This window comes from Diospyros lotus, chromosome 4 (assembly GCF_014633365.1).
Source record: "Diospyros lotus cultivar Yz01 chromosome 4, ASM1463336v1, whole genome shotgun sequence".
Taxonomy (NCBI): Eukaryota; Viridiplantae; Streptophyta; class Magnoliopsida; order Ericales; family Ebenaceae; genus Diospyros; species Diospyros lotus.
The window spans coordinates 43641846-43669498 of NC_068341.1; the positions used below are offsets into that span (position 1 = coordinate 43641846).

The following is a 27653-nucleotide window of genomic DNA, read 5'->3' on the forward strand; positions in this document are numbered from 1 at the left end:
ATAAAAAAAATAAAATAAAAGATGAGATTATATATATATATATAAATTAAAATAGCATCATATAATGATTTTAAGAAAATATAATCATAAATAAAGATTCATAGAGATCTAACATTCGAATAATATGTTGACAGTAATAAAAACTAATAATAATATAGAAATAAGAGTTGAGTATGTTCAAAGGAAAGATGTGGGGGAACTTTTGGGTAATATTAGGAGAGAATCATCTTCTAAATTTATTATTGAGAGTGGAATTGAAGGAGGAGAATTCTACATCTAACATGATAGATAATTGTAAGTATGTTACGGTTAAGTTTAAGTTTCAGTTAAATAAAAAATGGAAGAAGAATAATACGATTGATAAAGTTCAAAAGATTCTAAAGACTGGGATCAAGTGAATATGGATTTAGCTTAATCCAATCTCACGTAACAACAAGTTTACCCAAATATCTTTTACTTTAATGTGTAATTGGCTCAAATGAATAAATTAGTCCAATCCCAAATAACAAATGCAAGTGTGAAATAAGCTTAAACTCCATAATGTTAATTTGAGCACTAATGATAGCTAAGAAGAGAGGAGATAATATTTGTTATGCATATGATATGGGTATGGGTCAAGAGCAAAAGTGAGAAGAAGAAAGCAAAAGGAAAAGGCAACAGAGGGCACACTAGGGGAAGTGCCTTTTTTTGCATTGTGTGGGGGGAAATAATAAAATGGCCAAACATGGTATGAGCTAACAAAGTGGAGCATGCCACCTTATATGCCAACCCCTTGCAAATGCCAAACCAACTTTACAAAATATGTGTACTCATGGAGCACCAACCATTCACAACAAGAAAGCTATGGTACTAGGGCTTTGACAAAGGGCACTTTCCCATAAGTGGACCTTCCATTGGGGCATGTTCCCTGTTATATTGTTACCTTATTGATGTTATTTGGTCTCGATTCGCTTAATCAGATCACTCTCAATTTTTATATTTTGCTTGAGTTTGGCTCACCCCCAAGAAAGGGTTTTTATAAATTCAAAGACAAATTAATCATAGTCAAGATTGAATAACATTAATTCTAATATAGTTAAACTTGAGATAAACTCATTTTCTTAAATTTTATGAAAGCAATCTTTGAGGATAATCTCAATCCTATCTTGGGGTGGTAATATGGGTTGACGGGTCATAATCGTGTCGTGTTGAGACACACGTATAATACGTATTAGATTAACCCGAATACAACACGTTTATTAAACGTGTAACATGACACGACTCGTTTAACTAAACGTGTTGTGTCGTGTCGTGTCACCTGTTAACATGTTTAACCCGTTTAATTTAAACGGGTCGTGTTGTGTCACCTGTTAAACGTGTTATTTCGTGCATAATCGTGTTAACGTATTCAGATCAACTCACTAATCTTTTTAATTAAACGTATCATTTAGTATATAATCGTGTTAACGTGTTCGGGTCAATTCGTTAACACGTTTAATTAAACAGGTCATTACATGTTTAAACGGGTTAGACGAGTTGACCCGCTTAAAACACGAAAATAATCATGTCATAAATGGGTTGACCCGTTTATGATCCGAACCTGATTAACCCCAACCCTAATCCACTTAACTTCATATCGTGTAATCGAATCATGTCCAAAATTGTCAACCCTAATCCTATCCTTAGAAATTTGTTTAGGATAACTATTCATAAGTGCTCTCTAAGAAGAAAATCTAATTTCAAGTGAAAGATTATCTCTAAATTATTATAAATGGAAGATGATTTGTCCTCTAAGATAACTATTTTCAATTATAATGTTTAATTTTCTTATGCGATCCATTTCGATCTATAATCGGTTTAATCTGGATATGAACATATTAGATACCTTTAATCTTGTGTCAATAGTTCTTTTATATTTTTATTAAAATTTTGTATGGCATCAAAGTGATATTACAACCTAAATTTTATCTTTATTTTTAAATTTACGTAACACCACCAATTATCATATTTTCACAATTTGAATATATATCATTACGTCAAATTTATTATAATAAATATTTTATCTTCGTTCACGTCGATGATTTTTTGTAATATTAATAATAAAATTTAAAACTTATTTAAAATAGCATAATAGTTGAAATAAATTTTATAATAATAAAAAGAAGTAGGGATGAATATTCGGTCAATTCAATAATAATTGCTCAAGTCGAATAGGTTGAATTTGTGTCATAAATCGAAGTGAGCCGGCTGAATGGATTTTTAAATCTAACAAATCCTTAAATTAATAAAAGGGTAAATTATATGAAATCCCCTTACATTTAGGGTCATGTGCAACTTAGCCCCTTGTGCTTTTGATTGTACTAAAAAATCTTTACACTTTCAAAATGTTATAATCAGTCACAATTTGTTGTTATTTTATATAATTTTGTATAATAATCTATATACAAAATACATAATTCTACATACATAATTCTAATATATCAAAAAAATATAAAATTTTACATTAATTAACCATTGCACAAAATTATATAAAATAACAGTAAATTATGACTGATTGCAACATTTTGAAAGTGCAATGAGTTTTTTGGTGCAATCGAAAGCATAGGGGATAAGTTGCACATGCCTCTAAGTGTAAGGGGTTTCATATAATTTACCCTTAATAAAATAAAAAAATGATGTCATTTTTAACATTTCAATTGGTTCAATTATTTTAATTTTTTTAATACAAAGATTAAATTAAATTAAAATAACTAAAATTCTTAAACTTAAAAATTGAATTGAGTCTACCAACAACTTAAATTAAATCACACAAGTAATTTTGATTGATTTAGTTTGATTATTTTAATTTAATCAAAATGTTAACTCACCCTTTGGAAAGAAGTAGTGGCGTCTACGTCAAATGGTGGGGAATTATTAAGTTAGAAATAAATTTAAAAAAATTATATTAAATATTAAATTTAAATATCTAAATAATAATATTTAAAAATTTAGTCAGCGGAGCAGTGTGAATGGGGAAAGAGCGGTGGGTGAAAAATCATTTTCAGATTTATTTTTTGTAATTTTTTAATTTTTTTCTTCAGTGATTAAGACCCGTTTGATGGGAACGATGATGACTATGATGATTCCCTTCCCACCTCACATGCCCCTACCCACTCGATTTATTTGACAGAACAAAGTGGGGCCCGCCCTTGTGGGCCCCGCACTACTGCATAATATGGTATATTTTATTTTTTAAAAAAATTATTTAAACATTTAAATTTAATACTCATAATTTAAATTAGCACATAAACAAAAACATAAAACGGATAAAATATAAAGCGAAAATGAAAAAATAATATTTTTTAAAAATGGTAAGAAATTAAAATACAAGAAACATGTAAATAAAAAAAATTATCTCAAACTTTTTTGTAAACGTAATCATGTTTATAATATTTTTTTAATATTATAAAATAATCTCAAAATATTTTTAAATTTACAAAAATGATCTAAAAATATTCTTTTGATATTTGTTAATATTTTTGAAAAAGCCAAAACGACACCTTTAAATGTTTTCATAGATCATAGCTATGATGAAACTCTATATTAATGTCTTATAATATATGTTATCGATACAAATGTACAAAATATTAATATAAAGTATCAAACTTAAGTTTTTAAATCATATTTTTAATTTTTTATATAAAAATAAGATTAAAAGTTCACATTGAAAAAGTTGAAAAAAATTAAACCCTAATCTTTTTTCCTGTAAATAAGAATTTCATTAAATAAAAACCCGCAAAAACATCTATACTTATCTATTAAGACATATGTTAAATATCACAAATGAAAACAAACTCTATAGAAATAAAACTAGTAAAAGAAAAAAACTTCTTTATTATTATAAGAGTCACGTTTAGTTAATTATTTAATTTTATTTAAAATATTATACAACTTAAATTTCAAAATTAATCTTGGAATTAAGAATTAACTAAATATATTATATATAATAATTTAAATAAAATTAAATAAAAATAAAAATAAATTTTTACCTAAAATAGCTTGAATTATAGTTCAGATAGTGATGTCAGAGTGACAAAGGGCATCAAAAATGATGGCAATGGAAACCAAGATGGGTAGCGGAGAGGGAGGGAGAGGAAGGTATTTTAGTCCACAAACAAATTTTATATTTAAGTTGTGAAATTGATTTTTTAAATTTGGTTAATTGTAGAATTTAATTCCTACAATTAAAAATTCTATTATGAAATTAATTCAAGTGACATTGCACTACCTCTCCTTTGACACCTGGACGTATGAAATCTTAAAAGAAATAAAGTCACGTCCTTGAAGGCTCATGGGTGTAGACTCCAGAACATGAATACAATATTTGTCTGGCACATTTTGGGGACTTAGGGTTAGGGTTAGGTTTTGGCTTATGATTTTTTTTTTTTTTTTATAACATAAAAATTACAAGAGGATTTTAGTACACAGCTAGCTTTAGATCCGTATTATTCTATCATTTCTAAAATTTATAATCTAATTAGATCCGATTTACGTGTGTGGACATGTTCATTGAGAGCCGAATCTCACGATCTGGCCTCTCAGATAAACATAAATAATTGCATGGTTATGCACGGAACCAGAATCAAAATCACTATCTCGTGATATCTTAAATTCTTAAACGCGTGCGATAGACCATCTACGCTATCCCAAAGGGTTATTGGGTTATGAATTTTTAAGTTTTTATAAGAAAAAAATTATTATATATATAAATATATTTATTACTTAATATATATATGTATATGTATTTGAAATTGAATTCTTTCGTTTAATTACAAATTAAATGTTAAATTTTTGTTAATTTTATTTGGATGTATGTATATATTATTGTGTGTGTATAGAAATATAATTCATATTAAATATAAACAAAATTAATTTGCTAAACAAATTTAAACCGATCCACTAAATAATCAGTCATGTCTTCAATCTTTAAATTAAATTTTTTTTCTATCTAGAGACTAGGCTTAGGGCTAATGTTAATAGGTTTTTAATGGGTCTTTAATTAATTTTATTTAAAGTAAAAATAAATATAAAAAATGAGATATAAGTATAATATTTATTTATAAATTTATCAAAATAAATTATAAATAAAATTCAATTTGCATTCCCAATCACAAGCTTTGTTTGAACAATATTTTACTTTGAGTGGCGATGGATCAATCACCCAAAGTGATCCATCCCTTTGTGGTCGAAGGGCACATTGATCACTCCACGCATTTAAAGTTGTGAGTATATTGCATGGTCGGCAAGGAACTACGCAAGAACGATAATCTTAAAGTTATGAGTATATTGTTATCTCTCTAAATTGTTAGTTTGATTAATATTTTGGAATTGTTAGGGCATCTCTAACCCTTTGCCCCAAATTTGGGGTAAAGGGATAGTTTATTTATTTTTTTTATTTTTGATTTTAAACATTTTTTTATAATATAAATTATTTACTTGTTTATTATATATCAATTTAAATTATTACCTAAAAATTACATAATTAACTAAAAAATTTAATTATCAATAATATTAAAAGGTAAAAGCATTATATTTACTATCTCAATTAACAAAACATTACATTGAACACGACAAAATTAAACAAATATTATTACATATAACGTACAAATATTATTAATCAATTATTTTTAGTAATTTCTAATTTAGTGCATTTATCAATTATTATTCATTAATTGATTATAATTTATTAATGTTATTTAAATATTATTAATACTAATAATAAGTAAATAAAAATGTAAAAATATATAAAGGTGGGATACAAAAGGAATTAAATTTTGTTATAATTAAAATAGAATGAACAAAATAAGAATAAACATATTACCCCAAATTTGGGGTCAAAGAATAATGCAAACCCAAATTTTGGGTAATACTATTCACAACTCCAAATTTGAGATAGGATTTGGGGGTGAGTTAGAGAGGATTTTATCTCAAATTTGGGGTTAGGTTCGAGATGGTCTTAGTATCATTTATATCACCAAGATTTGATATTATTTATATAAATCGGGTTAAATTGACTTTATAAAATTTGTGATATAACTCATACTCGAGTAGATGTCAATTGGGTCCAAAAAAAAATAGACCTAGCAACTAAATAAGGTTGTAAAAATATTGAAACCAAATCGATCTATTCACATTGGTTTAAATATTTTTCAAGTACCGCTCAACCCATGATCTCCATTAGTTCCATGCTATAATATTTAAGATTTTAAGGTTTATTTCAAAAAAAGGTTAATGATGCTATTAGTGATGAATCTTTAATTAGATTTGAATAAAAGATGGTGAAAGTGGATCAAAAATCGATGAGTTTAGTAAAGTGACTTTGAGTCTTTTCACACTTCGTTTATCAAAAAAAACATGCACTTTTTTTGTAAAAAATTTCCTTATGATTAGACCCAAATAAAAGAAGATTAGCACATTGGCGATGACAATTAGCATAAAAATTATCGAATCAAACATGTTTTTTATTTTAAATTTATATACTTAAAAATAAACAATAAAGATTGAAATGCTTCTAGAGCACTTCTTTTGTTAAAATATATATATATATATGGGTGTATAATCGGTTATAATTGAATTAAATCGATCGAAAATTATTAACCAAACCAAATCAAATCGAGGTATATAATTGAATTGAACTAACTGAATTATCTAAACTAATCGAAATCGAACTAATCGAATTTTGAGCTGTTGTAATCAAATCGAAAACCAAATTGAAATTTTTATCAAAAAAATCGAACCGAACAGAACCTAATAAAAGATGGTTGAGTTGTTGGTTCAGTTCAATTTTTCGATTAATAATACCAAAAAAAATAAACCGAATAACTGAAATTCTTAAAAAAAATAATCGAACCAAACCAAAACTAATAACCGAACCAAACTAAATAACCAAAAATCTTAAAAAAATAAGCGAATCAAACCGCTAAAGGCGAAAAATTGAACTGAACCAATCAAACTTGTCAATTCGATTCAATTAGTTCAATTTATTCAAACTTTTTCTCACCCCTATATATATATATATATATATATGATCCGCAGATTTATGGGCTGGGCCAGAGCTCATTGAATCCCATCTCAAAGAAAAAGAGGCTTCAAGTGGGTCCTATTGGAAAGGCTGCCTCTTTTGACGAGCCCAACCGACAATGCTGCCCACTGAAAGCGACTCCTGACAGGGCCTTCCCCACCGCACGTGAGCGCCAGCGCGTGTCAGCTTTTGCATCTGCAATCGTATTTTACCACTTCTGCCCCTCTGTATTACTATTATTTTCTTTTGTATTTATCATTATATTTTTTTTGAAGAAGGTTAATATAGCATTTGTATCGTCATAAATAAATTCTTTTAAAGTATATAATAAATTCCAAAATGCTTTAAGTTTGACACTCGGCCTAATATTTTGTACATTTATATTCATATATGATATAAAATATAACATATCAACACAAATGTCACTATAAATATCAAATTTAAATAACAATTATCATATATATTGTTGCATAATAAAAATGCATAATATCTTCGACGCTCTCTCAATAATTAAAAAAATAATATTTATTTTTTAATATATAAAATGTCAAAATTTGATATTTTAACTATTAAAAATTATTATTTTAAATTTTTATCGTAACGAAACATTAACATATATATGAATGGCTTGTTTTCGTGATAACACATTATATGGATTACCAATTATTAATATTTAAATAAATTAACTAATTTGTTGTATTCATTCAATAATTAAAAAGAATAATATTTAATCCTTAATATATAAAAATATCAAGATTTTATTTTTCAATTATAAAATATTATTATTTTAATTTATTATCTTGATTTAGAGTAAATAAAATTATATAAAATATACACATAGAAAAGAAAAAATGTCATATTATAAAAAAATCACGTGAGCGAACATATTAAATTAAAATTTACGATCAAATTACTCATAGCTTAAAAAAAAAAATCCTAAATCATAAACATTTAAATATCTGAATTACTAACTCAAAAAAACTAAATTCTTATATCCTCAATCATAAAATATAATAAAACTAATCTCTATAAATTTTTCTTTCATAAAGTCAATTTCATCGCTTTTTCAATCTTTTGTTTATACTTTTTTTTTTTTTTATGTTTAACATATACCGCATAAGGTAATGTACAACAAAGGATAGATTATGTACCCCTTTACGTTGAATGAAATAGTCTTTGCCTTATACTTGTTAGAGCTTCCTTAGATAGTGTGACATTTCTCTTGTCCTTCGGTCCATATTTTTTTTATTATTCTAATATGTAAAATATCAAATATACTCTTACATTTATTTTTCACAAAATAAACATTTCTTTCATTAAGATTGCATATTCAAACTAATTTATATGATCAATGGTCGATCTGGTATTTAAGGATAAGTAAAATTTTGATTAAATCAAAATAACTGAATCGAATGGTTGAAATTGGCTGTTTGATTTGATTTAATTTGTTTATCGGTTCGGTTTGATTTTTAAATTTTAGTTTTTTAATTATTTCAATTTTTTTATTAAAAAATTAAAATAATTAAACCAACTAAAATAAGTTTATAAAGATTAATTGAATAAAAGTTATTTTTAATGGAGTCATATTCTTTTTACTCGAGTAATACTATTTTAATTCGAATAATATTTATTTTTACTATAGTAACAAAATTTTTTAATTGAATAATATTCTTAAATTAAAATCTGTTCATAAATGTTAATTGACTAAAAATTATTCTTAATTGAATAACACTTATTTTTACTTAAATAAAATATTTTTAATCAAGTAAAAATTATTTATGTGTCCCAACCACCCTTATTTTATATATCTTTCTAGACATATAGGCATACGTGTATATAATTTATATATTTAAAATATATATTCATAAATTTAAATAAATTTTATTAATTACTAGACATTTGTGTAGGTACATTTAATGTATTTAATTTTTAGTATTCTAATATTTTTATTAATTAGTAAAATATTTTAAAATATAAAAACATTTATCAGTAACCAACTAAAAATTTGACTCATTGTGTTTCTTAAGTGTCCAATTTTACAGTAATTAGATATCCTTCTATTTGTGTGACTGCACATATTACATGCTATATATATAAATGTGTCTAATTATTATATAGAGTTATTTTACATGACCAAACACGTTAACAGAATCCTTATAGAATGGGGGCTAAAAGATTAAAATATTCTCACTTACATTGCATTAGAAAAAGTGTAATACAATATGAGTGAGGACATTTTAGTCTTTTAACCTTTATACTATAAGATTGTCTGATTCTCAAGAAATTTTTTAAAAAAATTAGACAATTAAAGTCTAAGTCTGAGTTGAGGTGTCACACAGTTAAAATAAGATTATTGGGAGATATTTTTAAAAAATATTTAAATATTAAAACAAATACATTAAATAGACATGAACGACGGTTGTCGTTAGCAAAAACTCTTTAAATATTTATTATTGTTATTATTTAAAAGTATACATTAAATAAGAATACATTTATTATAAAAAAATATATATTTTTTAATCACAGCAGAGCAGAGGGGGCAAAGGGACAGAGGACAGTAAATACCATTATTATTATTATATTCATTCATGCAAAAGAAGGCCCACATATTCCGGCCTCTGCTTTTGCGAAGGGTCCGGGCCTGACTGACAGTGAGATGAATGGGCCCCACCCATCTAACTACGTTTGTCACCATTGTTTGACTAAGTGGTCATATTCTCTCTCTCTCTCAGCTCAGCGCAGCTCAGCTCAGCTCAGATCCTTATGAATTCAACCCATTCGATCCGAACCATCCGTTCATACCCACGATTTCTGTGTCCTTTTTTGTTGTCTTCCTGTGATCTCGGGCGGGGCGGGTCGTTTTAATGGGTCGATTCATATTTTTTATATACTTAAATATTTTTTTAGTATAGTTATTTAAATTTTTTTATTATTTTAATTATATAAACCAACTTATATTTTTAATCAATTTATTTTTTTTTATATACCAATTCAATTTTTTTTATTATTTTAATTATATTTTTGTATTTATATATTTGAATCAATTTAACCTTATATTTTGATGTGTAAAGATAAAAGATAAAGTAAAAAAAATTAATTTAATATTTCTTTTTATATGTTAAAATATAAAAGTTAAATTGATTGAAATATGTAAGTATAAGGGTGTAATTAAAATAATAAAGAGTTTAAATTTTTATGTGAAAAAATAATTAAAGTATAGAAGTTAAATTGAATAAAAAATATAAATATAAGAGTGTAATTAAAATAATATAAAATTTAAATAATCATAAAAATAAGTAAAAATAGAGCGTAAATTTAAATATAAACTTAGCTTCATTCAATCAAATCTCTCGACTAAGATTGTAAATGAGTCAAGTCGCTTAATGTTTGGGTCGAAAAAAACTCGTTTGTGTTCGGATCGATTTATAAACGTGGTAAAATTGAACTTGGATTTAAAGTACATAAGTTAAATGAGTTGAGTTTGAATAACACAATATTCGACTCATTAACTTGTGAGTTAGCTCATTTGTGGGCTCGTGAGCAGGCTCGACAAATGAACTCATAAACAAAGGCTAATGAACTTTTGCATTAATGTTTGGTGCTGAAACAAAGTCATGCACAAGTCAAGATGATCAAATTAAATTAATAATTTTAATGTTATTGTGGCAGACCATTTCGGATTAGTTTACCCAAAGGACAAGTTCAAGGAAAAAAACTGCACATGAATCGAGGAAAACCCTTGAGGTAACAGTTGATGTTGAATAATTTTGCCCTCTTTTTGAATGGTGTTGTCATTTTCAGACGGCTCTTCAATCAATAATAATAAAATAAGCAACCAAACGTTTATCAAATTAAATTATACATGAATGGTATGTTGTCCATTCGCGAGTAACATAGCATTTATTGGGATATAGACTCCATACACGTGGGGTTATACGTATATGAGGTTTGTACCCCTTCATTGACGGATACATGCTATGTTGTACGTCAATAGACAACATAACATTACTGTTAAATTATAATTTTGGATCTGTACGTGCATGGGCCCGTGCTTCTCTAACTGACGGGCAAATGTCATGTTGCCTGTCAATAGACAACATAGCATCACTGATAAATTATAATCTTCTTAATTATAAAGTTGTTGTTACATAAAAACTGACAAAGATGATGGTGGGGGAATGAGTCTACTAAGGTTTATTCTTTTACATAGTTTAATTATATAAATAAAAATGTAATAAAATTTTAATTTTTTTAACATATTATGAGAATTTTGTTGGAGGGCAAAAATTTATGAAAAATTAAAATATATGTTAAATATATAATAATTAATTATTTATAATAGTTATTAACATTCTTAATCATCACAAAATTTTAAAAAATATATATTAACTTTTTTTATTTTTTAATTAATTAATTTATTTAAGAATGGAGCATCGCAATGGGAGTTGATTTCGGGGTATATTGGGTATTCAAAACAATGCAGGCATCGTATCGAAACTGAGATCTTGGCATCATGAATTTGGGTACTGTCTAGACGAATCAAGCATGGGTTAGATTTAGTTGGATTTAATTTGATCGGGTCAGACTTAATCGGGTTGGGTCGTCCCGAATCTGATTTCAGATCTAGAAGTAACGGAAGCGGCCTGGCTGAAATTATTTTATTTTATTTTTATCAATTAAATTATTATTAATATTATTTTTTATAAATTATTTTAATTTTTATTAAATAACTAAATATTTAAAAAAATTAAAATGCAAAATCTGACATCACCCCCCCCCCCCGCCCCAAAGAAGTTGAAAACCAAAACCCTAAACTCCCCCCTCTCTCTCTCTCTCTCTCACTCCCGCCGTCGGCCCCTCCTCCGCCTCCGTCTTGGCCGTCGTTGCAGCCTCGAGATCTGCTGCCGGTCGCAGCGCCGCATCTAGATTGGCCTCCGCCTTCAGTCGTTGTCGGCCCCTCCGTCTCCGTCTTCGGTGCTCGTCGCCGCCTCGAGAACTGCCGCGGGTCGTCGCCGCCTCCGCCTCCGCCTCCTCCTCTGCCGCGGGTCGTCGTCGCCTTGGAGTTTTTTTTGCAGAGACTGGTAAGTCTTTTTCCCACTCCGTATGTTTTGTATATATATTTATTTTGATTCTAATTTTGTATTTAAACGAGCCGAGCTTTAGCTGGGCTCGTGGACGGATCTAAACGAATTTTAAGCGAGCCGAGCTCGAGGCTCGAGCTCATGAGGAATAAACATACCCACACAAACAACTAATATGCATGCGTATGTTTATAAATATCACTACATGTAAAATTAAGAGGGATATCTTGATGGATTTACACAGCATTTGTAAGTGTCTCAATAAGTTTTTGGAATATAATTACATGTGACACTTTTATTAGTGCCCTAATAACTACAATGCCCCACTAAACTACATATTGAAATATTTTTAAATGCCTTTTAATCTCAAAATTATTATGGTGATGTACGTTAATGCAGATTTATAGTTACAGTTTCCTTTTGTTTGTGTATATATGTATACTATATACATGTATACATACACACATGCACACATAAACATACGCATACATAGACATTCATAATTTATACATATATACATCCATTGATTCTCAATTTTATTAGATAAGGAAACACTCCATTTTAAGATGGACTCAAAATCATATAGTAGTGTTATTTTAATAATTTTCAATTATTTTTATTAAATATTGGTTTTTTCAAATTTATAAGTGTATATATATTGGCATAATAACACCCCCTTAATAATTAAAAAGATATGGTGTTTAGTTCCTGATGTGTAGAATGTCAAGATTTGGTATTTTAATTATTAAAAATTATTGTTTTAAGTTCTTATTGTGATGAAACGTTAATGTGTATGAACACATCTGTTTTTGCGAGTGACATGCTACGTGGATGACTAGTTGACAGTATTTGAATAGGCTGAATGATTTATATTATGCTTCCGCAACAATTAAAAAATATGACATTTGATCTTTAATGTACAAAAAAATTAATATTATATATCTCAATTATTAAAAATTATTGCTTTAAATCCTTACCCTGATTGAGAATAAATAAAGTTATTATTTATGTCACATAGAATATACACGTAGAAAAGATAAAGTGTCGTGTCATAAAAAAGTCAAGTTAGCAAGACAGATAGGTTAAAATTTACTTTTATGGGGAAATACCAAATTATTCATAATTAAAAAAAAAATCCTTAAATCCCAAACATCTAAATCATTGAATCACAAACCCAAAAAATGTCACATTCTTCTATTCTCAATCACAAAATATAACATAACTAATCTCCATAATTTTTCGTTGTTGAACTCGATTCCATTGTTTTCTTGTTTATATCCTTTTTTGTGTTTCAGGGTAATGATTTAAATCATTAATTTTTAATAGTTGAGATACATAATCTTGACCTTTTTTGTACATTAGGAATCGAATGCTATATTTTTCAATTATTAAGGGGGGCATAACAAAACAGTCGGCTTATTTAAATATTGCCAATTAGTCATCAACGTGGCTTGTCATTTATGAAAACGGACATGTTCATACACGTGTTAACTTTTCGTTACGGTAATTATTTAAAGTAATAACTTTTAATAATTGAGATATCGAATCTTGATATTATATATATCAAGAATTAAATGGCATATTTTTAATCATGGAGGGAGTGTTGTATGTATTAAGCCATATATATTTGTATAAAAGTTTTGCCTCTCAATGTCACACGATTTTAATATAACTACAACTATTGATTTATAAAAAGATAGATATCTCCAACATAAAGGGAGGTCACTCTCTCGTTGGTTATCGCCACCCTATATATATATATATATATTTGCCATAATATTGGTTATTATTTATATATTTTGATGTTTAAAATGAACCTGAGCTCGAACAAGATTTCGAGCTCGAGCTCCAGGCAAATAGACCAAGCCAAGCCTAAGCTATGCCAAGCTCGGCTCGGCTCGGTTTGATTACAGCCCTACCCTTAGTTGGCGGATGACTACAAATCGGCTTCAGCCGATTCGCCGCCGCCCATGTTTGTCATTGCGGCGCGCCCCCCGTTGGGCTCTCTTCACTATCTGCTTACTGGGCTGGGTGTTATATTTCAGGCCTAGGCCCAATATTGAGCCCATTGCTGGAGCTGGGACTAGGGCTTCGTTCAATCAAGGGGGAAAAAGAATAAAATACAAATTATGTCTCACGCTGCAAGTTTTGATTCCAGTTTCGTTACTTGCACTGTGCAGCTTTAATTAAACCCTTCTCTCTTTGTCTCTGCCGTTTGTTGCTGTGATTTTGGACTTCGATTTCGTAACTCTCTCTCTCTCTCTCTCTATATATATATATATATATACACACACACACACGAGTATTTGCAGTGAATTAATTCTTTTGCTATGCATGTAACCTGCGTTTCTGCAATCAATGTCCGATACAAACAAGTCATGTTGTATGAGAACTTTGCGGCTTTGATTTCCATTGGCATTTTGCCTTCCTAAGATAATCTCGTTTGTTTTGATCTGCATCCTAAGGGAAAAGATGCCGCTGGGGCTAATTTTAGGTTTGGGAAGGTCGTGGAGAAGAAAGCGAACATCGTCGCTTGACATTCTCTCTTCAAAGCGGGGTCCACGGGACTACTACAAGGGGAAGAACTGCAAGCCTACTGGTTTCCATACACGCAAAGGTTTGGCTCTTCAGTTCAACTTTCGTTTCAATCTACTGTTTTTGGTTTCTTTGATTTATTCAAGTTTTCGTTTGTTTTCAGGACCTCTATACTAAGGTTTACTTACTTTACCGATATTGATTTGCCTATCAAAAGGAAAAAAAAAAAAAGAAAATTCTTCCTAATGTTGAAACCAATCCCAATTGGTTGTTTCAGGGCTCAACCCCCCCTTTATCTTTCCATAATTTTCATCATAACAATTCTCTTGCCCCAATATTTGAACATATGTAAGAAAACAGTAGTGGAGCTCAGGTTTGTGGAGTCAGTTTAATAAGGTTTAAAATATTGTTAAAATGAAAGTAAACCAGTATGAATGTTCATACATATAGTTAAATATAACTATCAAACTAAATAAAGTAACAACAAATTTTAGTGCTTATAAGAACATTTTAAATATGGGTTTTTTCTATCCTATTCCCCCAAGGCACTTGTTAAGGTGCATTTAATACACCTTGTTTTCAGCATTTGAGTACTTCTATTTGTTGGTAAAATATTTCAAAATACGATACATTTATTACTAACCAATAGAAGTGTTTAGTGCAAAAAACAAGGTGCATTAAATACACCTTAACGAGTGCCCCGGGGGCATAGGTTAGAAAAACCCTTCAAACATATGCTTGTACTTTTACGATTGTCCATAATGAGTTTTCATTTTTTAGAAATGTTGTATAATCACTTTATTACCAACACTGTTACATACATCTATTTCATTATACGTAACAACACAAAGGAGCAACTAAGTATTGATCTCATCAAAACGATTTTTAAGCTCTTAAATGGCCTATGTATAAATGGCATAAAACAATTCAACTTAGTAATGATGCAAAATTATAACATTTGTAGCTTTGTGTCTTGATTTTCTAGGAAGCCTATACATGTCATCCAAGCTAGGAAACCACGATTTATTGTTGGCAATACAATGAAGAAACCTCAAATAGCAATCATCCCATCCATCATCTCTCATCATTTGAAGCTTTTGCTTGGATATTTAATTAACGCCATGGGGTGAATGATATCCTGATCATTCCTTTTTAAAGTGTTTGAGAATTCACCTGTAAAACATTTTTGTTCAGTGTAAATTAAACACAAAATCAAAGGATTGAACCACCCATTGCATTAACATTCGAGTTTTAGCTCTTTCCTTGAAGTTTAAACTGCCATCAAAGATATTTTCAAGCATATTGCGGACATATGCAAACATGATGATTAAGTCAAGCAACTTAACATAATTGAACTTCATTGAGTATAAATGCTCTTTTAAGGCCAACTTCTTGATTCAAACGTCTTCCACTAGTGAGTTCCCATCCTTTAATGCTTCAGCAACTCTAGTAGCTTGATTTTTTCAAAAATATCATGTTGTTTGCCTAAAGCTCCAACATCATTCAAAAAACTGTTAATAATATTGAAAAGTGAACCATCCAATGTTTGCATTATTATGCTCTGATGAATTGCCATAATCATCAATTCAGTTAGGATTAAACAGCATAATGCGTCCTATCTATCTTTGGGAAAAATTATGGGTACATGGTTGGCAATGTCTCTTTGCAAATATGCTTTCTGTACTTTATCATTTAGGTGATGGTTTGATATTTTAATTCAAACTTTGGGATCCACAAAAGGGTTTTCTAAATAAACTCAACAAAAAGGTTGCTTTGAAGGTTCTGGTGCGTTGTCATGATGATTAATTTCTTGTCCTCGCGTAAGTGGTGGTTGCCTTATGACTAATTTGTTCATTATCTAACAAACATAAATAAATTTTAACTAAATATTAACAAACTAATTGAGCCAAAAAAATTAAAGGAAACTTTTGATAGTTAAACTAAGTTTTAAATATTTACATTACATGTCTACTATCATATATTTGGCAATTGAATATATAAACACATGACAAGGTTTATGGGGGCATTTGGTTTTGGCCTTTGTTTGTGATATAACAAAATAGTGATTGGGATTAAATAATTCCTGTATGTTTGGTATAAGAAGGTATTATCTGAGGTTATAACTGTGCCATGTTTGGTGTGTGAAAATGTGAATGAGGTATTACTTGGTATTAAATAACAAAGATCAAATTTCCATTTTCCCTATAATTATATATTTGTATAGTTATTATATATAATTGCATTTTCATATGTAAATAAGTATATACTCATATAACTATATTTTCATATATAAAGAAACAAACTAAAGAAAAAGCTCTAGCCAGTGTGGTTAAAGCTGCTGGAACCCCGTCATTGGTGTTCTTGCAAACCGAAAGAGAGAGAGAGAGAGAGGAACTTATTTCGTGGTGGACAAACTGCCATGGGTGACTAAATCTTAGATCTAGGGCTTCAACTGAAGCTCCCATGGCAGATGGGAGTCATCAATGAATAAATGGGAGCTTCAACAGGGTGGAATGGTTGAGAGAAAGGGAAATGAGAGAAAGAAAAGAGAGGACACTGAAAATGGCTTATAAAGGCTTTTATACTAGGGGGAAAATGGTCCAATATGTCACTCAAGTGGGATAATTTAATCCCCACTTCAGCGGGATAAGTTAAGCCATATCTTAGCTAAGAACACCTGACATGGTTATCCCAAACATGGGATTACCATGTCAAGAGGTAATTCCTCACCCTAATCCATGTACCAAATGCCCTTTTAACCTATTTTCGTTTAATGATAAGCTGAAATAATCCAAAATTAGTAATAGGCTTCCAACAATACCAATTCAATTGAAAAATTATATAGAGCATAATCTCTACTTGTTTCTCAAGCAATTAATTAATACTATTTAAAAATCCAAAAAAATTCCTAATCTGGAATTAAGGTTAAGTAAGAATTAGCATACCTTAACTGTAGAAAACAAATCACATAAAAGGTTGAATTTTTCTTCTTTTCTTGTCTTATTCTCCACTACTATCTTCTCCTTTTTTTTTTCCCCCCTTGCTCCTTATTTTTCTCTCTCTATATTTTGGTATGGTGTTGCCTGTGAAATGGAAAACGAGGTTTGATTGTGTCACGTGAAAGAAGAAGATAAGGGGTTGTCTTGAATAGTTAAACCAATTGTTTTTAAAAGTGGACAAAAGTTATAAAGCATATTAACTTTTCAAAATTACATTGTTATCCAAATTTAATGTCACAAACTTACAAGCATTGCTTATTTTTTTTTTATGGGTAATCATAAGGGGCAAATTTCACACTCCATAAGCAAAGCTAAATAGAGATCACGTAAGCATATAAGGTTGTGTTATGACCCAAAGGGTAATTTTGAAATTTTTGTAATAACAGTAGCCCACATGTCCACTTGTAGTAATTAGTTGCTACATTTGTTCCCCACGGTTATGATGTGAACTAGCGGGAAGGGCCTATATAAGGCCAAGATGTATGAGGATGGGATTTCATGCTGAATGAGAAAACTCTTTCCCTCCTTAATCCTCTTTTCTCTCTCTCAATTCTCTCTCAACTTTCCCCCCAAAACTCTCTTTCTCTCTCTGTTGATTCTTCTATTTCTTTGTCAATTCAAGTCTCATCCGAGAGACTTGACATTTTGGTATTAGAGTTGATCATCCTCAGTTGTGATTCCGGTGTAAGGTAGGTGTGATCTAGGCGGAGTAGATCGGTGGAAGGTGAATTGTGATCGGAGGGTGTAGATGGTAGATCGGATGGCGGAGGGAACCATATTGAAGCAATTGGAGAATTGCATGGAAGCTATGGAGTTTGGTATGTCGCAAACGCATGAAGCGGTCTCTCAAAGCAGAGAAGAAGTGATGGCGATCCGCGAGAGGATATGGTGGCCTCTAGAGGAGTATAGAGGGAATTGACAAGGCGTAGGGAGACGATGGAGCAGTACAGACAACAGATCAATAGCATGTTGAACATGCTATCTTCACTCCCCCAATTCCGGTTACCACTGGAATTTCCTCCCAAATCAGTTCCTGATTTTGTATGGTGGGCCAAGGCATCCTCCGTCGACCCCAGGGAGTGACAAAGGTGGGGAATTCGCCTTATGAGGAAGTCGGTGATCAGGTAAGAGAATTCAATTCTCCTAGATTTAGTCAAGGCCCTATGCCGAGGTTGGAGATACCTCTATTTGAAGGATCAAAACCGAGATAGTGGATCCGTAGGTGTGAAGAGTTTTTTTCAATTTTACAGTATAGCTGAACATTAGAGGATCACCCTTGCTATAGTCTATCTGAATGATATGGTTGATTCATGGTTCCAAGGGGGTACGGATCGAGGGGAATGAATGCAAGGTGACTTGATAAATCAAAATCAGCATATTCGAAACTAATTTGATCAAACAATCAAACCAAACTCAAAATGAATATCGCACAACATTGAATGCTAGTGGATTGTCTTCAATCTCTCTTGCGCCAAAAATTGACCTTTCATGATCATGATGAATTTGAGAACTCAAATAATCAGGGTAACTTTTTTGAACTTCTACACTTTCTTGCAGATCATAATGAAAGCCATCAAGAACGTTGTTGAAAAATGCTCCTAGCAATGCCAAAAATACAGCATATGATATTTAAAATGATATTCTTCTTCTCTTCCTTTCTCCTTATAATTTCATTTTCTTTAATTAACTGGGACAGGATAAGTGGCAGTGGAGCTAGCTGGGTTTCATTAGAACCCTCAGCTTGTAGGAAATTTGATTGTGAACTTGAAAATTTTTGGACCATACAAGCTCATCAAATTTTATTCTGTTATTCCTTATAATTTGATTGCTTATATTGCAAAACCATGGTGATGTAGGTGGATATGTTGTGCTGGATGAAAAACTACCAAACTATGTTGTTCCTGACTTAACCGACTTCAAGGTACTTTCATCTGTTTACCTAAATTAGTTATTGCAAGCATAGCTGTTAATACCATGTTGGACAATTTCTGGTTTATGTACTGATGTTCTTATTTGTACAATATGGTAATGGATGGTATCAGAGTATTGTTTTGGATAATATTGTTAAAATAAATTGGTACCATATATTACAAAAACACGTGTAATTGTTATAAAATTTCGTATGCAAGTATAACCGTTATAACAAATATTGATTACAACATCAAAAAGATCATACTATGCAGTATAATATGTTTTAAGGAAACTTGAAAGCATAACTGTTGTGAATCATTTCATTTATATAAACAATAACTTAGCATAATATCATAGTCACATTAGTCTAGATAAAAACATCTTACGCCTTATTAGTTACATAAATCTAACTCGTCAATCACTTCATCTATTTTATGGTCATATTTTCTGTCAAGTAGTCTAGATAACTTCAAAAGCATAAATATGACTTAAGTCTTCAACAACGTTTGTAAGACACATTTACTACATGCCAACATAAACAACTGCTGAATAAGTTCTGAAATGTGCTTTTATAATGCACACACATTTAGTACACCCCAGCAGGATCAACTGATTTTATAGGAACTGAGCCTACTACCAATAAAACATTATTGACAATTTTCTGCTTAAATATTTAGATCTGAAACAATACAGAATGTACAAATATTGAAGCAAAACAAAGAAACAAATTACGTGCTAAATAAATAACTGTATAGTGCATACTGAGAGTGGAGGAAGCAGATTTTCTCATTTGGAAGAATAAAAAGAAAAAAAACCTCTTGTATATGCTATACAGAGAAGTAAATACTAAAGTCAAGCTCAAGCCTAGGATAATGTTGGTACATGCTATATACAGTTGTGATAGATTCTCATAACCTGATTTTTAATATTCAAACATTATTTTAGGTTTACCAATTAACTTCCCCATCTTATCTCTTATTGAGATCATATTGTTTTTGGAATTGTGCAGCTAAAGCCATATGTTTCTCAGTGCCCAATAGAGGTTACAACTGCTGATTCTGCCGAAGCTGCCAAATAAAGTCAAATACTGCTTCTTTTCCTTTTTGTAGTCTTTAGGTATTTCTTTTCCTTGCTCTACAACCATAAAGGACATGCAAATGTTATTTAGAATAAAAGAAGTACAAGAAATTTGAATATTTCGTTTCAGGACAAACTTGTGAAATTTCATCCAAGCACACTACCAGAGTTGTAGCTGCTTGCGCTTGCCAGCTTTGAGGTCAAGTCTCGTGAGTCTCAGTTACTCTTTCGCTATGTCTGTCTTGTCTTGAGTAGTATAATTTTACTTATTATTAAAAAAGTAAAAAGAAATTTTATCAGAACCTTTAAGGGTGCGTTTGATAGGGTAAAAAATAAAGTAGAAATTTATTTTTAATCTAAATTTGTAGAAATTTTATTAAATAATTATTTTTTTCATAGAATTTGAATTCCATCTTGTTCAAAAAAATGTAAATTTTTCTTAAAATTAAGGAATTAAAATTGTTAGAGGGTAGGGTTAGAATTGAAATTTTATGAAATTGAAATTTGGCCTACTATCTACCCCTCCGTCAAAGACACCCTAACTTCTTGTTCACGAAGCGTTAGTTTCGTGCAGCTGACTAGATGACACATATGCCACTAGTAGAGTAATGTTCAAAAATTCACTGGTAGGCAGGTCTGTCGACCATCTCAGTTAATAAGCCATCTCCCCTGTTGTATGAAGTCACATAAATCTAAGGTTGCAATTGAACTGAAGTTGAGTTGAGGTTAAACTTGACTTGTGAGTCAGATTTTAGGATCGAGCTTGGCTCATCAAAACATGAGCCTATTAGGATCGGGCTCGGGCTGGTAATGTATGTTTCATTCAAAACATCAATTATTTATAATTGTTTAATGAAATTTCATTTGGAAACTTAAAATGAGAAAAAATGGAAATATTTTCATTTGTTCGTATACACACACATATTAAACCTTGCTCTTTAGGCATGAAAAAATGTGTAAAATTTACTTAAATAGATGATAAAATTTATATTTATATTTAATTAAATAATTGTTTTTTCATATTTTTTATATTAAAAATTATATTTACAAGAAAAAAATCTCTATACTTATTAATTTTACACATTTTTCTCACATTTTTATTTTTAATTTTTAAAAAATACCATTTTTCCATTTCTGTATTGTTTTAGTAGTTTCCATATGCATTTCCATCCAACCTTGCTCTTTAGGCATGTTCTCTCCATCTTAGCCCAAAATTCATAATGTTTGATCATACAAATTCTACGTAGCACATAACAGAACAAATTAGAAGAACCTAAAAGCTACAATATATTGGTCATTTCCCGCAACCCAAACGATGTGTAAGTGAACTTGCTGTCAACTGTTCACAAACCTGTACATCTCGTCTTCCCTATAATATCTGCAACAACCATGTCAAGTCATCATTTTGGGCCTGAACTCCTTATTTCTGTTTGATCTTCGTCGTCCTCGTCGCTATAGTTTCCACGTTCCAATCTATGAAATATGTCATCAAGGGAATCAGATGCAGATGAAGCAGCACCAGATATAAACTTGGTCTCCTGGAGCTTGCGCAATGGAAGGAACTTTTTGGCCTCAACATTGACCTTGAAACTTCGAAAACCTGACTTCACTGATGCCCATGTCGAGGCTAAACCAGAAGATGGCCCAGCAGCCGCCTGACTGGACTCATCGGAGTAGCCTGCTTCTAACAGAGAGACCTTTGCGGAGGCAATGCTGTCGTCTGCCTTCATCTTGGAAGCTTCTCTGCTGTGTTGCCTAATGGCTGCATATTTTTGGCTGATCACGTCTCGGGTCTCGCCATATCTTTTACCTTCTTCCTTGAAAGGAGTTAGGGTACCTCCTGTCGCGTTTGCCTTAGATGAACTGTTTGCTGCCATCATCTCAACATTGTTCCCATTCTGAACATTTTACTTCCAAGGTCAGGATGAACAGCAATGGATATTCATAGGCAAGGGCAAAAAGAAATAAGCACTTCCAATCAAAGAACCGATGAATAGGAGAAAGTAGCAAGTCCTTATCTACCAACATTGCATTGTTTATCAGCAAGATTCCAGGGGCATTTGAATCGAAAAATTTATGCACCAATAACAGTAAGGAAAAATAGAAAGCTCAGTATTGTCATCCTTCAAGTGTAGTTTGGCATACCCTGATGTTGCCGCCAGGCTCGATGTCACTGCTCATCCTGTTCAAATTCCTCACTAATGGGATGACGTGCTCACCGACTTTGCGGCGTTGTTCAAACCAAGTCCGTTCTAAAAGAACAAAAGTACAAAACGTTTAGTGTTTTACGCTCTCATTATGAGAAGAACATGCATATCAGGGCGGCAAGACAAATGGGTAAACCCTACGATATGCGCTATAAGAAGACCAGCTGCTAGGATGGACATGAAGACTTTTAACTTCCATACCATAAAAAATCACCCCACTGCTGTGGTACCTTTATGTTCTTGTAGAGTTGGTATGAACCATAAAGAGTATTGAAATTAATATGCAACACTTGTATATTATTAGAATCATGATTCTCTTACCTTTTTGCAAGATAATTAACCCTGATGGATCAAAACCATCTGCATCATCAGCATCTGTTTGGAATCTAAATATCTTCCAGTTCCCAAAAAAATTAATTATCCGGTAAAAGAAATTACTGACAATCAACAAAGTGTAAACAACCATAATAAGAGGATAGATCCTGTTAAAGCTTCTCCCAAAGAAAGGGACAGCATCATCAATATTCCCCATTCTCTGCAATCACAAGGCATTGCTAATAAATCATACAGGGGAAATAAAGATGAAAAACTCACAAACATCAAATGATGGTATTGCCATCTGAAGGATGTGAAGAAACAGAGTTTACCTCCTCAAAAATAGTTTTCTTTCCATCAAGATGAATGAAATTGAGAAAATTGTAGGAAATTGGCGGTGCATAACGAGCAACCATCCTAGCAAGATTTTGGAACGGACCAATAGTGAGCAACTTTCAGTTCAAGAAAACAACATAAGGTCAGTTTATCAGAATAAGATACAAGAGACACTTACGAGCATATCATAAGCAGATTGACTGAACTGGTTTGTCTTGGTGTCAATGAATAGAACATCAGCATACCAACTTTGAACAATGAAAAGTATGTGCAGATGCACATATACATCAGAGGAATAAAAGCGAACACCTAACAGTTGTCAAAAACTTAGCATGGCATTCAACCAATTGAATCATGTATCATGTATTGCATTCAACCAATTGAATCATGTATCATGTATCAGTAGCAATCTGGTGAGAACATAACAAATAAATAAAGCTCACAACCACAAATTCTGAACAGCAAGATTGTTGCATGGTTGCATTCAACCTCCAGTAGTATAAAGATGCAACACAGAGAATGGTGATTTGGAAAACTAGGTTATAAGAAAATACAATACAACTGTATAAATAAATTGAACAGAGGAAGTTTAGGAAAACTTTGTTATAAATCTGAATAAGAGTTTTATATCAGGAATGCAGATTGCCAGATGACATGCAAGGGACGTAACAGGCAGACTAACACCCTATTTCCGTCATTCTTTTATAGGTAGGAAGACCAAGAAATATTTATTCTACTTTTGCAATTCCCTACATTATCAGGGTCCAGTTTTCTTCTTGTGAAAACAAATGAAGTCCATGTTGGGCTGGGAATCCTCCTTTGTGGAGATGGCCCATTAATTTTTACTTAATCATTAATTAAGTAAAGTAAAGCCCATATGAGTTAGGCTTATATGGAAGACCTAGGGGTATTTTTGTCCTAAAAAATATCAAGTATAAAAGGGTTTTAAACCCTTCTAATGTGGCTGCCGTACATAAGAAAAAGTGAGAGAAGAAAAGTACAGAAATTGGAAAAAAGAGGTGCAGTCCAGTTTTGATCAAGAAACTGTTTGGGATTCAATCCGTGGTCTGATTTGGCTGAAATTTGGTCAGCGTGTTCACAACGCATGGCTCTACAATCTGGACGGTGGAAATCAGTTTTGGAGCTCTCTGTTAATAGGGTTCTGCAGTAGTTGTCATTGCAGTCCAGTTTTGATCAAGAGGCTGTTTGGGGTTTGATCCATGGTCCGATTTGGTAGAAATTTGGTCAGCTTGTTCACAACACATGACTCTACAATCTGAATGGTGGAGATCAGTTTTGGAGCTCGTTGTTAACAGATTCAGTGAGATCTCTCATATTTTTTATTGCAGTTGTTTGGTTTCAAGAGTGGTTATTCTTAAAGAGATTGTTATGTGCCTCTAATTATTGACAACTACAGGAGACTAGTAGAAGTTGAGTGAACTTTGGTTCCGTGGTTTTTACTCCTCACATTGAGGGGGTTTTCCACGTAAAATTTTGGTGTTCTTGTGATTGAGTGATTACTGCACTCATTTCATATTACTTTATATCTATTTGATTTAACTCCTATTAGATTCACACAAAAAGGAAGATAACAAAATATTTGGGCATCTTTGTATTAAGTTGTTAATTTGATGTGTTTTTCTCCCAACAAGTTGCATTAGAGTTGTTGGATCAAACCATCAATGTTTGGCAAATCTCAATCGTTGGATTTGCACATCTTCGCCATCTTTCAACCAAAACACAGGTTTCCTAGTTGCCACCGCCACTGCAGCCGCTAGCAGCTATTGCCCACATCGCCAGTGACCATTGCCATGTATGCCATTGCGATCTGGGTCCTCATCACCGTCGTTTATTTTGCAGGCATCATCTGGTGCTTGTTACAGCAAAGGCTTTATCCTTAAGCACATGTCTTAGCACTGACAATAGCCCAGATCAACCACCACTGACCGCCTCCATTGTCGTCGGCCACTTCCAGGCCAACTTTGACGTCAACCGCTGGGCCCACTTTTGATCGCTAGATCAATAGCTTGCTCTTGCCGCTAACGGTCGGCCTCTGCCATTGCACTCACCGTCGCCTCAATCGGTCTTCTTCGCCATTGCTAATCGTCAGCATCCTTGTCATCTGTTTGCACCTTGTAGCCGATCGCTTCAATTGTGCACTAGCGTTGCCTACAAGCTTTTGCTATTGAAGAAGCTTCAAGTTTCAAACCCAAATCCTTTCAGACCCGCTTCAGATTTAGTCAGCCCAAAGTTGACCCGTTAAGACAGATTCACCAGAGATATCCAATTTGATTTTTTGCCCAAATTTGGCCTAGTTTTGATATTTTGGTATGTTTTTTATTGGGGCTTTATTTATCAATCGTTTGATATTATTCAAGGTTATTTGATAACTACTTTGAAGTACGATATTTTGTTGTTGGATTGGAATATTTAATTTTCATTATGACAGGCCAAGATGTGTGCAATAATTTTGGAAAGATGGATTTAAATGAAGGTGGAGTCATCAAGGGGAATTTACATTGGTGAATGTCAGAGGCATTAAGATTAGTAAAGATATGTTGAGGCTAATCTCATTGGCTACGCTTTAAGTGTGACCGAAGATATCCACTATTAGGGGTGTGCATTTTTTTGGTTCAACCAAATCGAACCGACCGAACCGGTCGGTTCGGTTAATTAAGTAGATAAAAATCGGTTTGGTTATATTTATAAAAATTTTGGATATTTCAATTAACCGAAATAACCGAATTTGTCCTCCACCGCCCATTGTTTTTCCCTTACTACCCATGGTTTTACTTTTACTGCCCACGGTTCCCCCCCTCCACACACACAAACTTCTCTCTCCCTCACGCCACCCACGGTTTACTCTCCCCCCCACCCACCCACGTGATCCTGACACTCTCTAGTTCCCCCCATCCCAAACCCTCCCAAACTTCTCTCTCCCTCACCCCAAACCTCTCAGCCTCATGACATCGAACGTCCCCCCTCTCTCTCTCTCTCTCTCTCTTGTGTGCGCGTGCCAGTTGGTCCATCGCCCCCTCCCTCTAGCCTCAATAATGGTCCATCGTCGCCCTCCTGCTCGCCGGCCTCTCGGTTCTCGTTCTCAAGACCCTTCTCTCTCTCTCGATCTCGATTTCACTACCTCACCTTTGTCACCTCCCTCTCGCCACCTCACGAACGTCGCCTCCCTCCCGTCGCCTCATGACAGTCTCTCTCTATCTCATGGCCACATGACAGTCGAAGATGAAGGGCCATTTGGGCCTCTGGCCGAGTGAAGGGCCAAATCGAATAAGGGCTAGCCATTCGTCTTTGTCTCCGGCGTTTCGTTTCCTTCCTATGCAGAGGTCGACATTGCCCCAGCTGCATCCCTCTCCCTTCGATCATGCTCGCCCATTTGGTAAGTTTTAGTGAAGTTCGGTTATATCGGTTATTTCGATTTCGATTTTTCAGTTAGTGTATCCTCTCGATTCGGTTCAGCTTGGTTAGTGGGCTATGATCGGTTGGTAAAAAAGTTGACAGTTCGGTCGGTTATAACTGAATGCTCTCCCTTATCCACTATAGTAAACTATGTGAGGAAATTTGGGTCGTTTTTCTTGTGATTCAATTTTGATTGATATTTATCAGGAGATTAATTCTCTGTGATTTTATTGGAAGAAATTTTTTTAGATAATTCCATATTTGAATTGTGTCAAGGTGGAGTTTGCTATAATTGTGACCTGAAATTCAAATTTGTTTGTGATCAGGACTCCTAATTGAACCGTGATTATGACTTCGAATTTGACTATTATTAGGATGTGAGTCAAATTCGATTTTAAGTGGGATTTATCTCATTTGGAGGAATATCTTCATAAATTATCTTCTGATCAGGATATGGTTTTCTGTGTACATCTATAGATAATTTTAGGTTTGTAAATAGGTGTTTAATGCTTTGAAATTAGTTGCAACTATATCACTTTTGTTGTAACAATATTTAGTTAGTGATATTTTGGATGTGGCAATCACTTTTGTACCAGTAATATTTACTTAGTGATATTTTTATTCTTTCTGCTCGTAGTTTTTCATGATTTGAGTTTTTCACGTAAAATTCTATATTTATGTGTGTGTCATGACCCAAGGAATAATAGAAGAGTATTATGGTAATAGGATTGTAGTGGGT

At 32.1% G+C, this 27653-nt stretch overlaps 2 protein-coding genes across 3 annotated transcripts in view; one reads left to right on the forward strand and one right to left on the reverse strand.

Annotated features, from left to right (window-relative positions):
* The first annotated feature begins 11825 nt into the window (after positions 1 to 11825).
* On the forward strand, positions 11826 to 20771 carry LOC127800300 (uncharacterized). Its single transcript, XM_052334841.1, has 4 exons — positions 11826 to 12120; positions 14586 to 14737; positions 19511 to 19575; positions 20575 to 20771. Exons 2-4 carry the CDS (start codon positions 14593 to 14595, stop codon positions 20641 to 20643), a joined length of 279 nt encoding a protein of 92 aa, XP_052190801.1. The 5' UTR covers positions 11826 to 12120; positions 14586 to 14592; the 3' UTR covers positions 20644 to 20771.
* A 1047-nt stretch (positions 20772 to 21818) lies between these two features.
* LOC127799309 (uncharacterized) overlaps positions 21819 to 27653 on the reverse strand; it is a 45544-nt gene continuing 39709 nt past the window's right edge. For both annotated transcript variants that reach the window (XM_052333229.1, XM_052333230.1), the window contains 5 exons: positions 23679 to 23809; positions 23497 to 23581; positions 23171 to 23384; positions 22788 to 22894; positions 21819 to 22540 (listed from right to left, as the gene is read on the reverse strand). In XM_052333229.1, the coding sequence (XP_052189189.1) occupies positions 22043 to 22540; positions 22788 to 22894; positions 23171 to 23384; positions 23497 to 23581; positions 23679 to 23809 (1035 nt within the window). In that variant the 3' untranslated portion in view covers positions 21819 to 22042. The remainder of the gene's footprint in view (positions 22541 to 22787; positions 22895 to 23170; positions 23385 to 23496; positions 23582 to 23678; positions 23810 to 27653) is intronic.

Coding starts and splice junctions, on each gene's coding strand:
- LOC127800300 (XM_052334841.1), top strand. CDS start 14,593: ATGCCGCTGGGGCTAATTTTAGGTTTGGGAAGGTCGTGGAGAAGAAAG. Junction 14,738..19,510: donor TGGTTTCCATACACGCAAAG/GTTTGGCTCTTC, acceptor ATGGTGATGTAG/GTGGATATGTTGTGCTGGAT. Junction 19,576..20,574: donor CTGACTTAACCGACTTCAAG/GTACTTTCATCT, acceptor GGAATTGTGCAG/CTAAAGCCATATGTTTCTCA.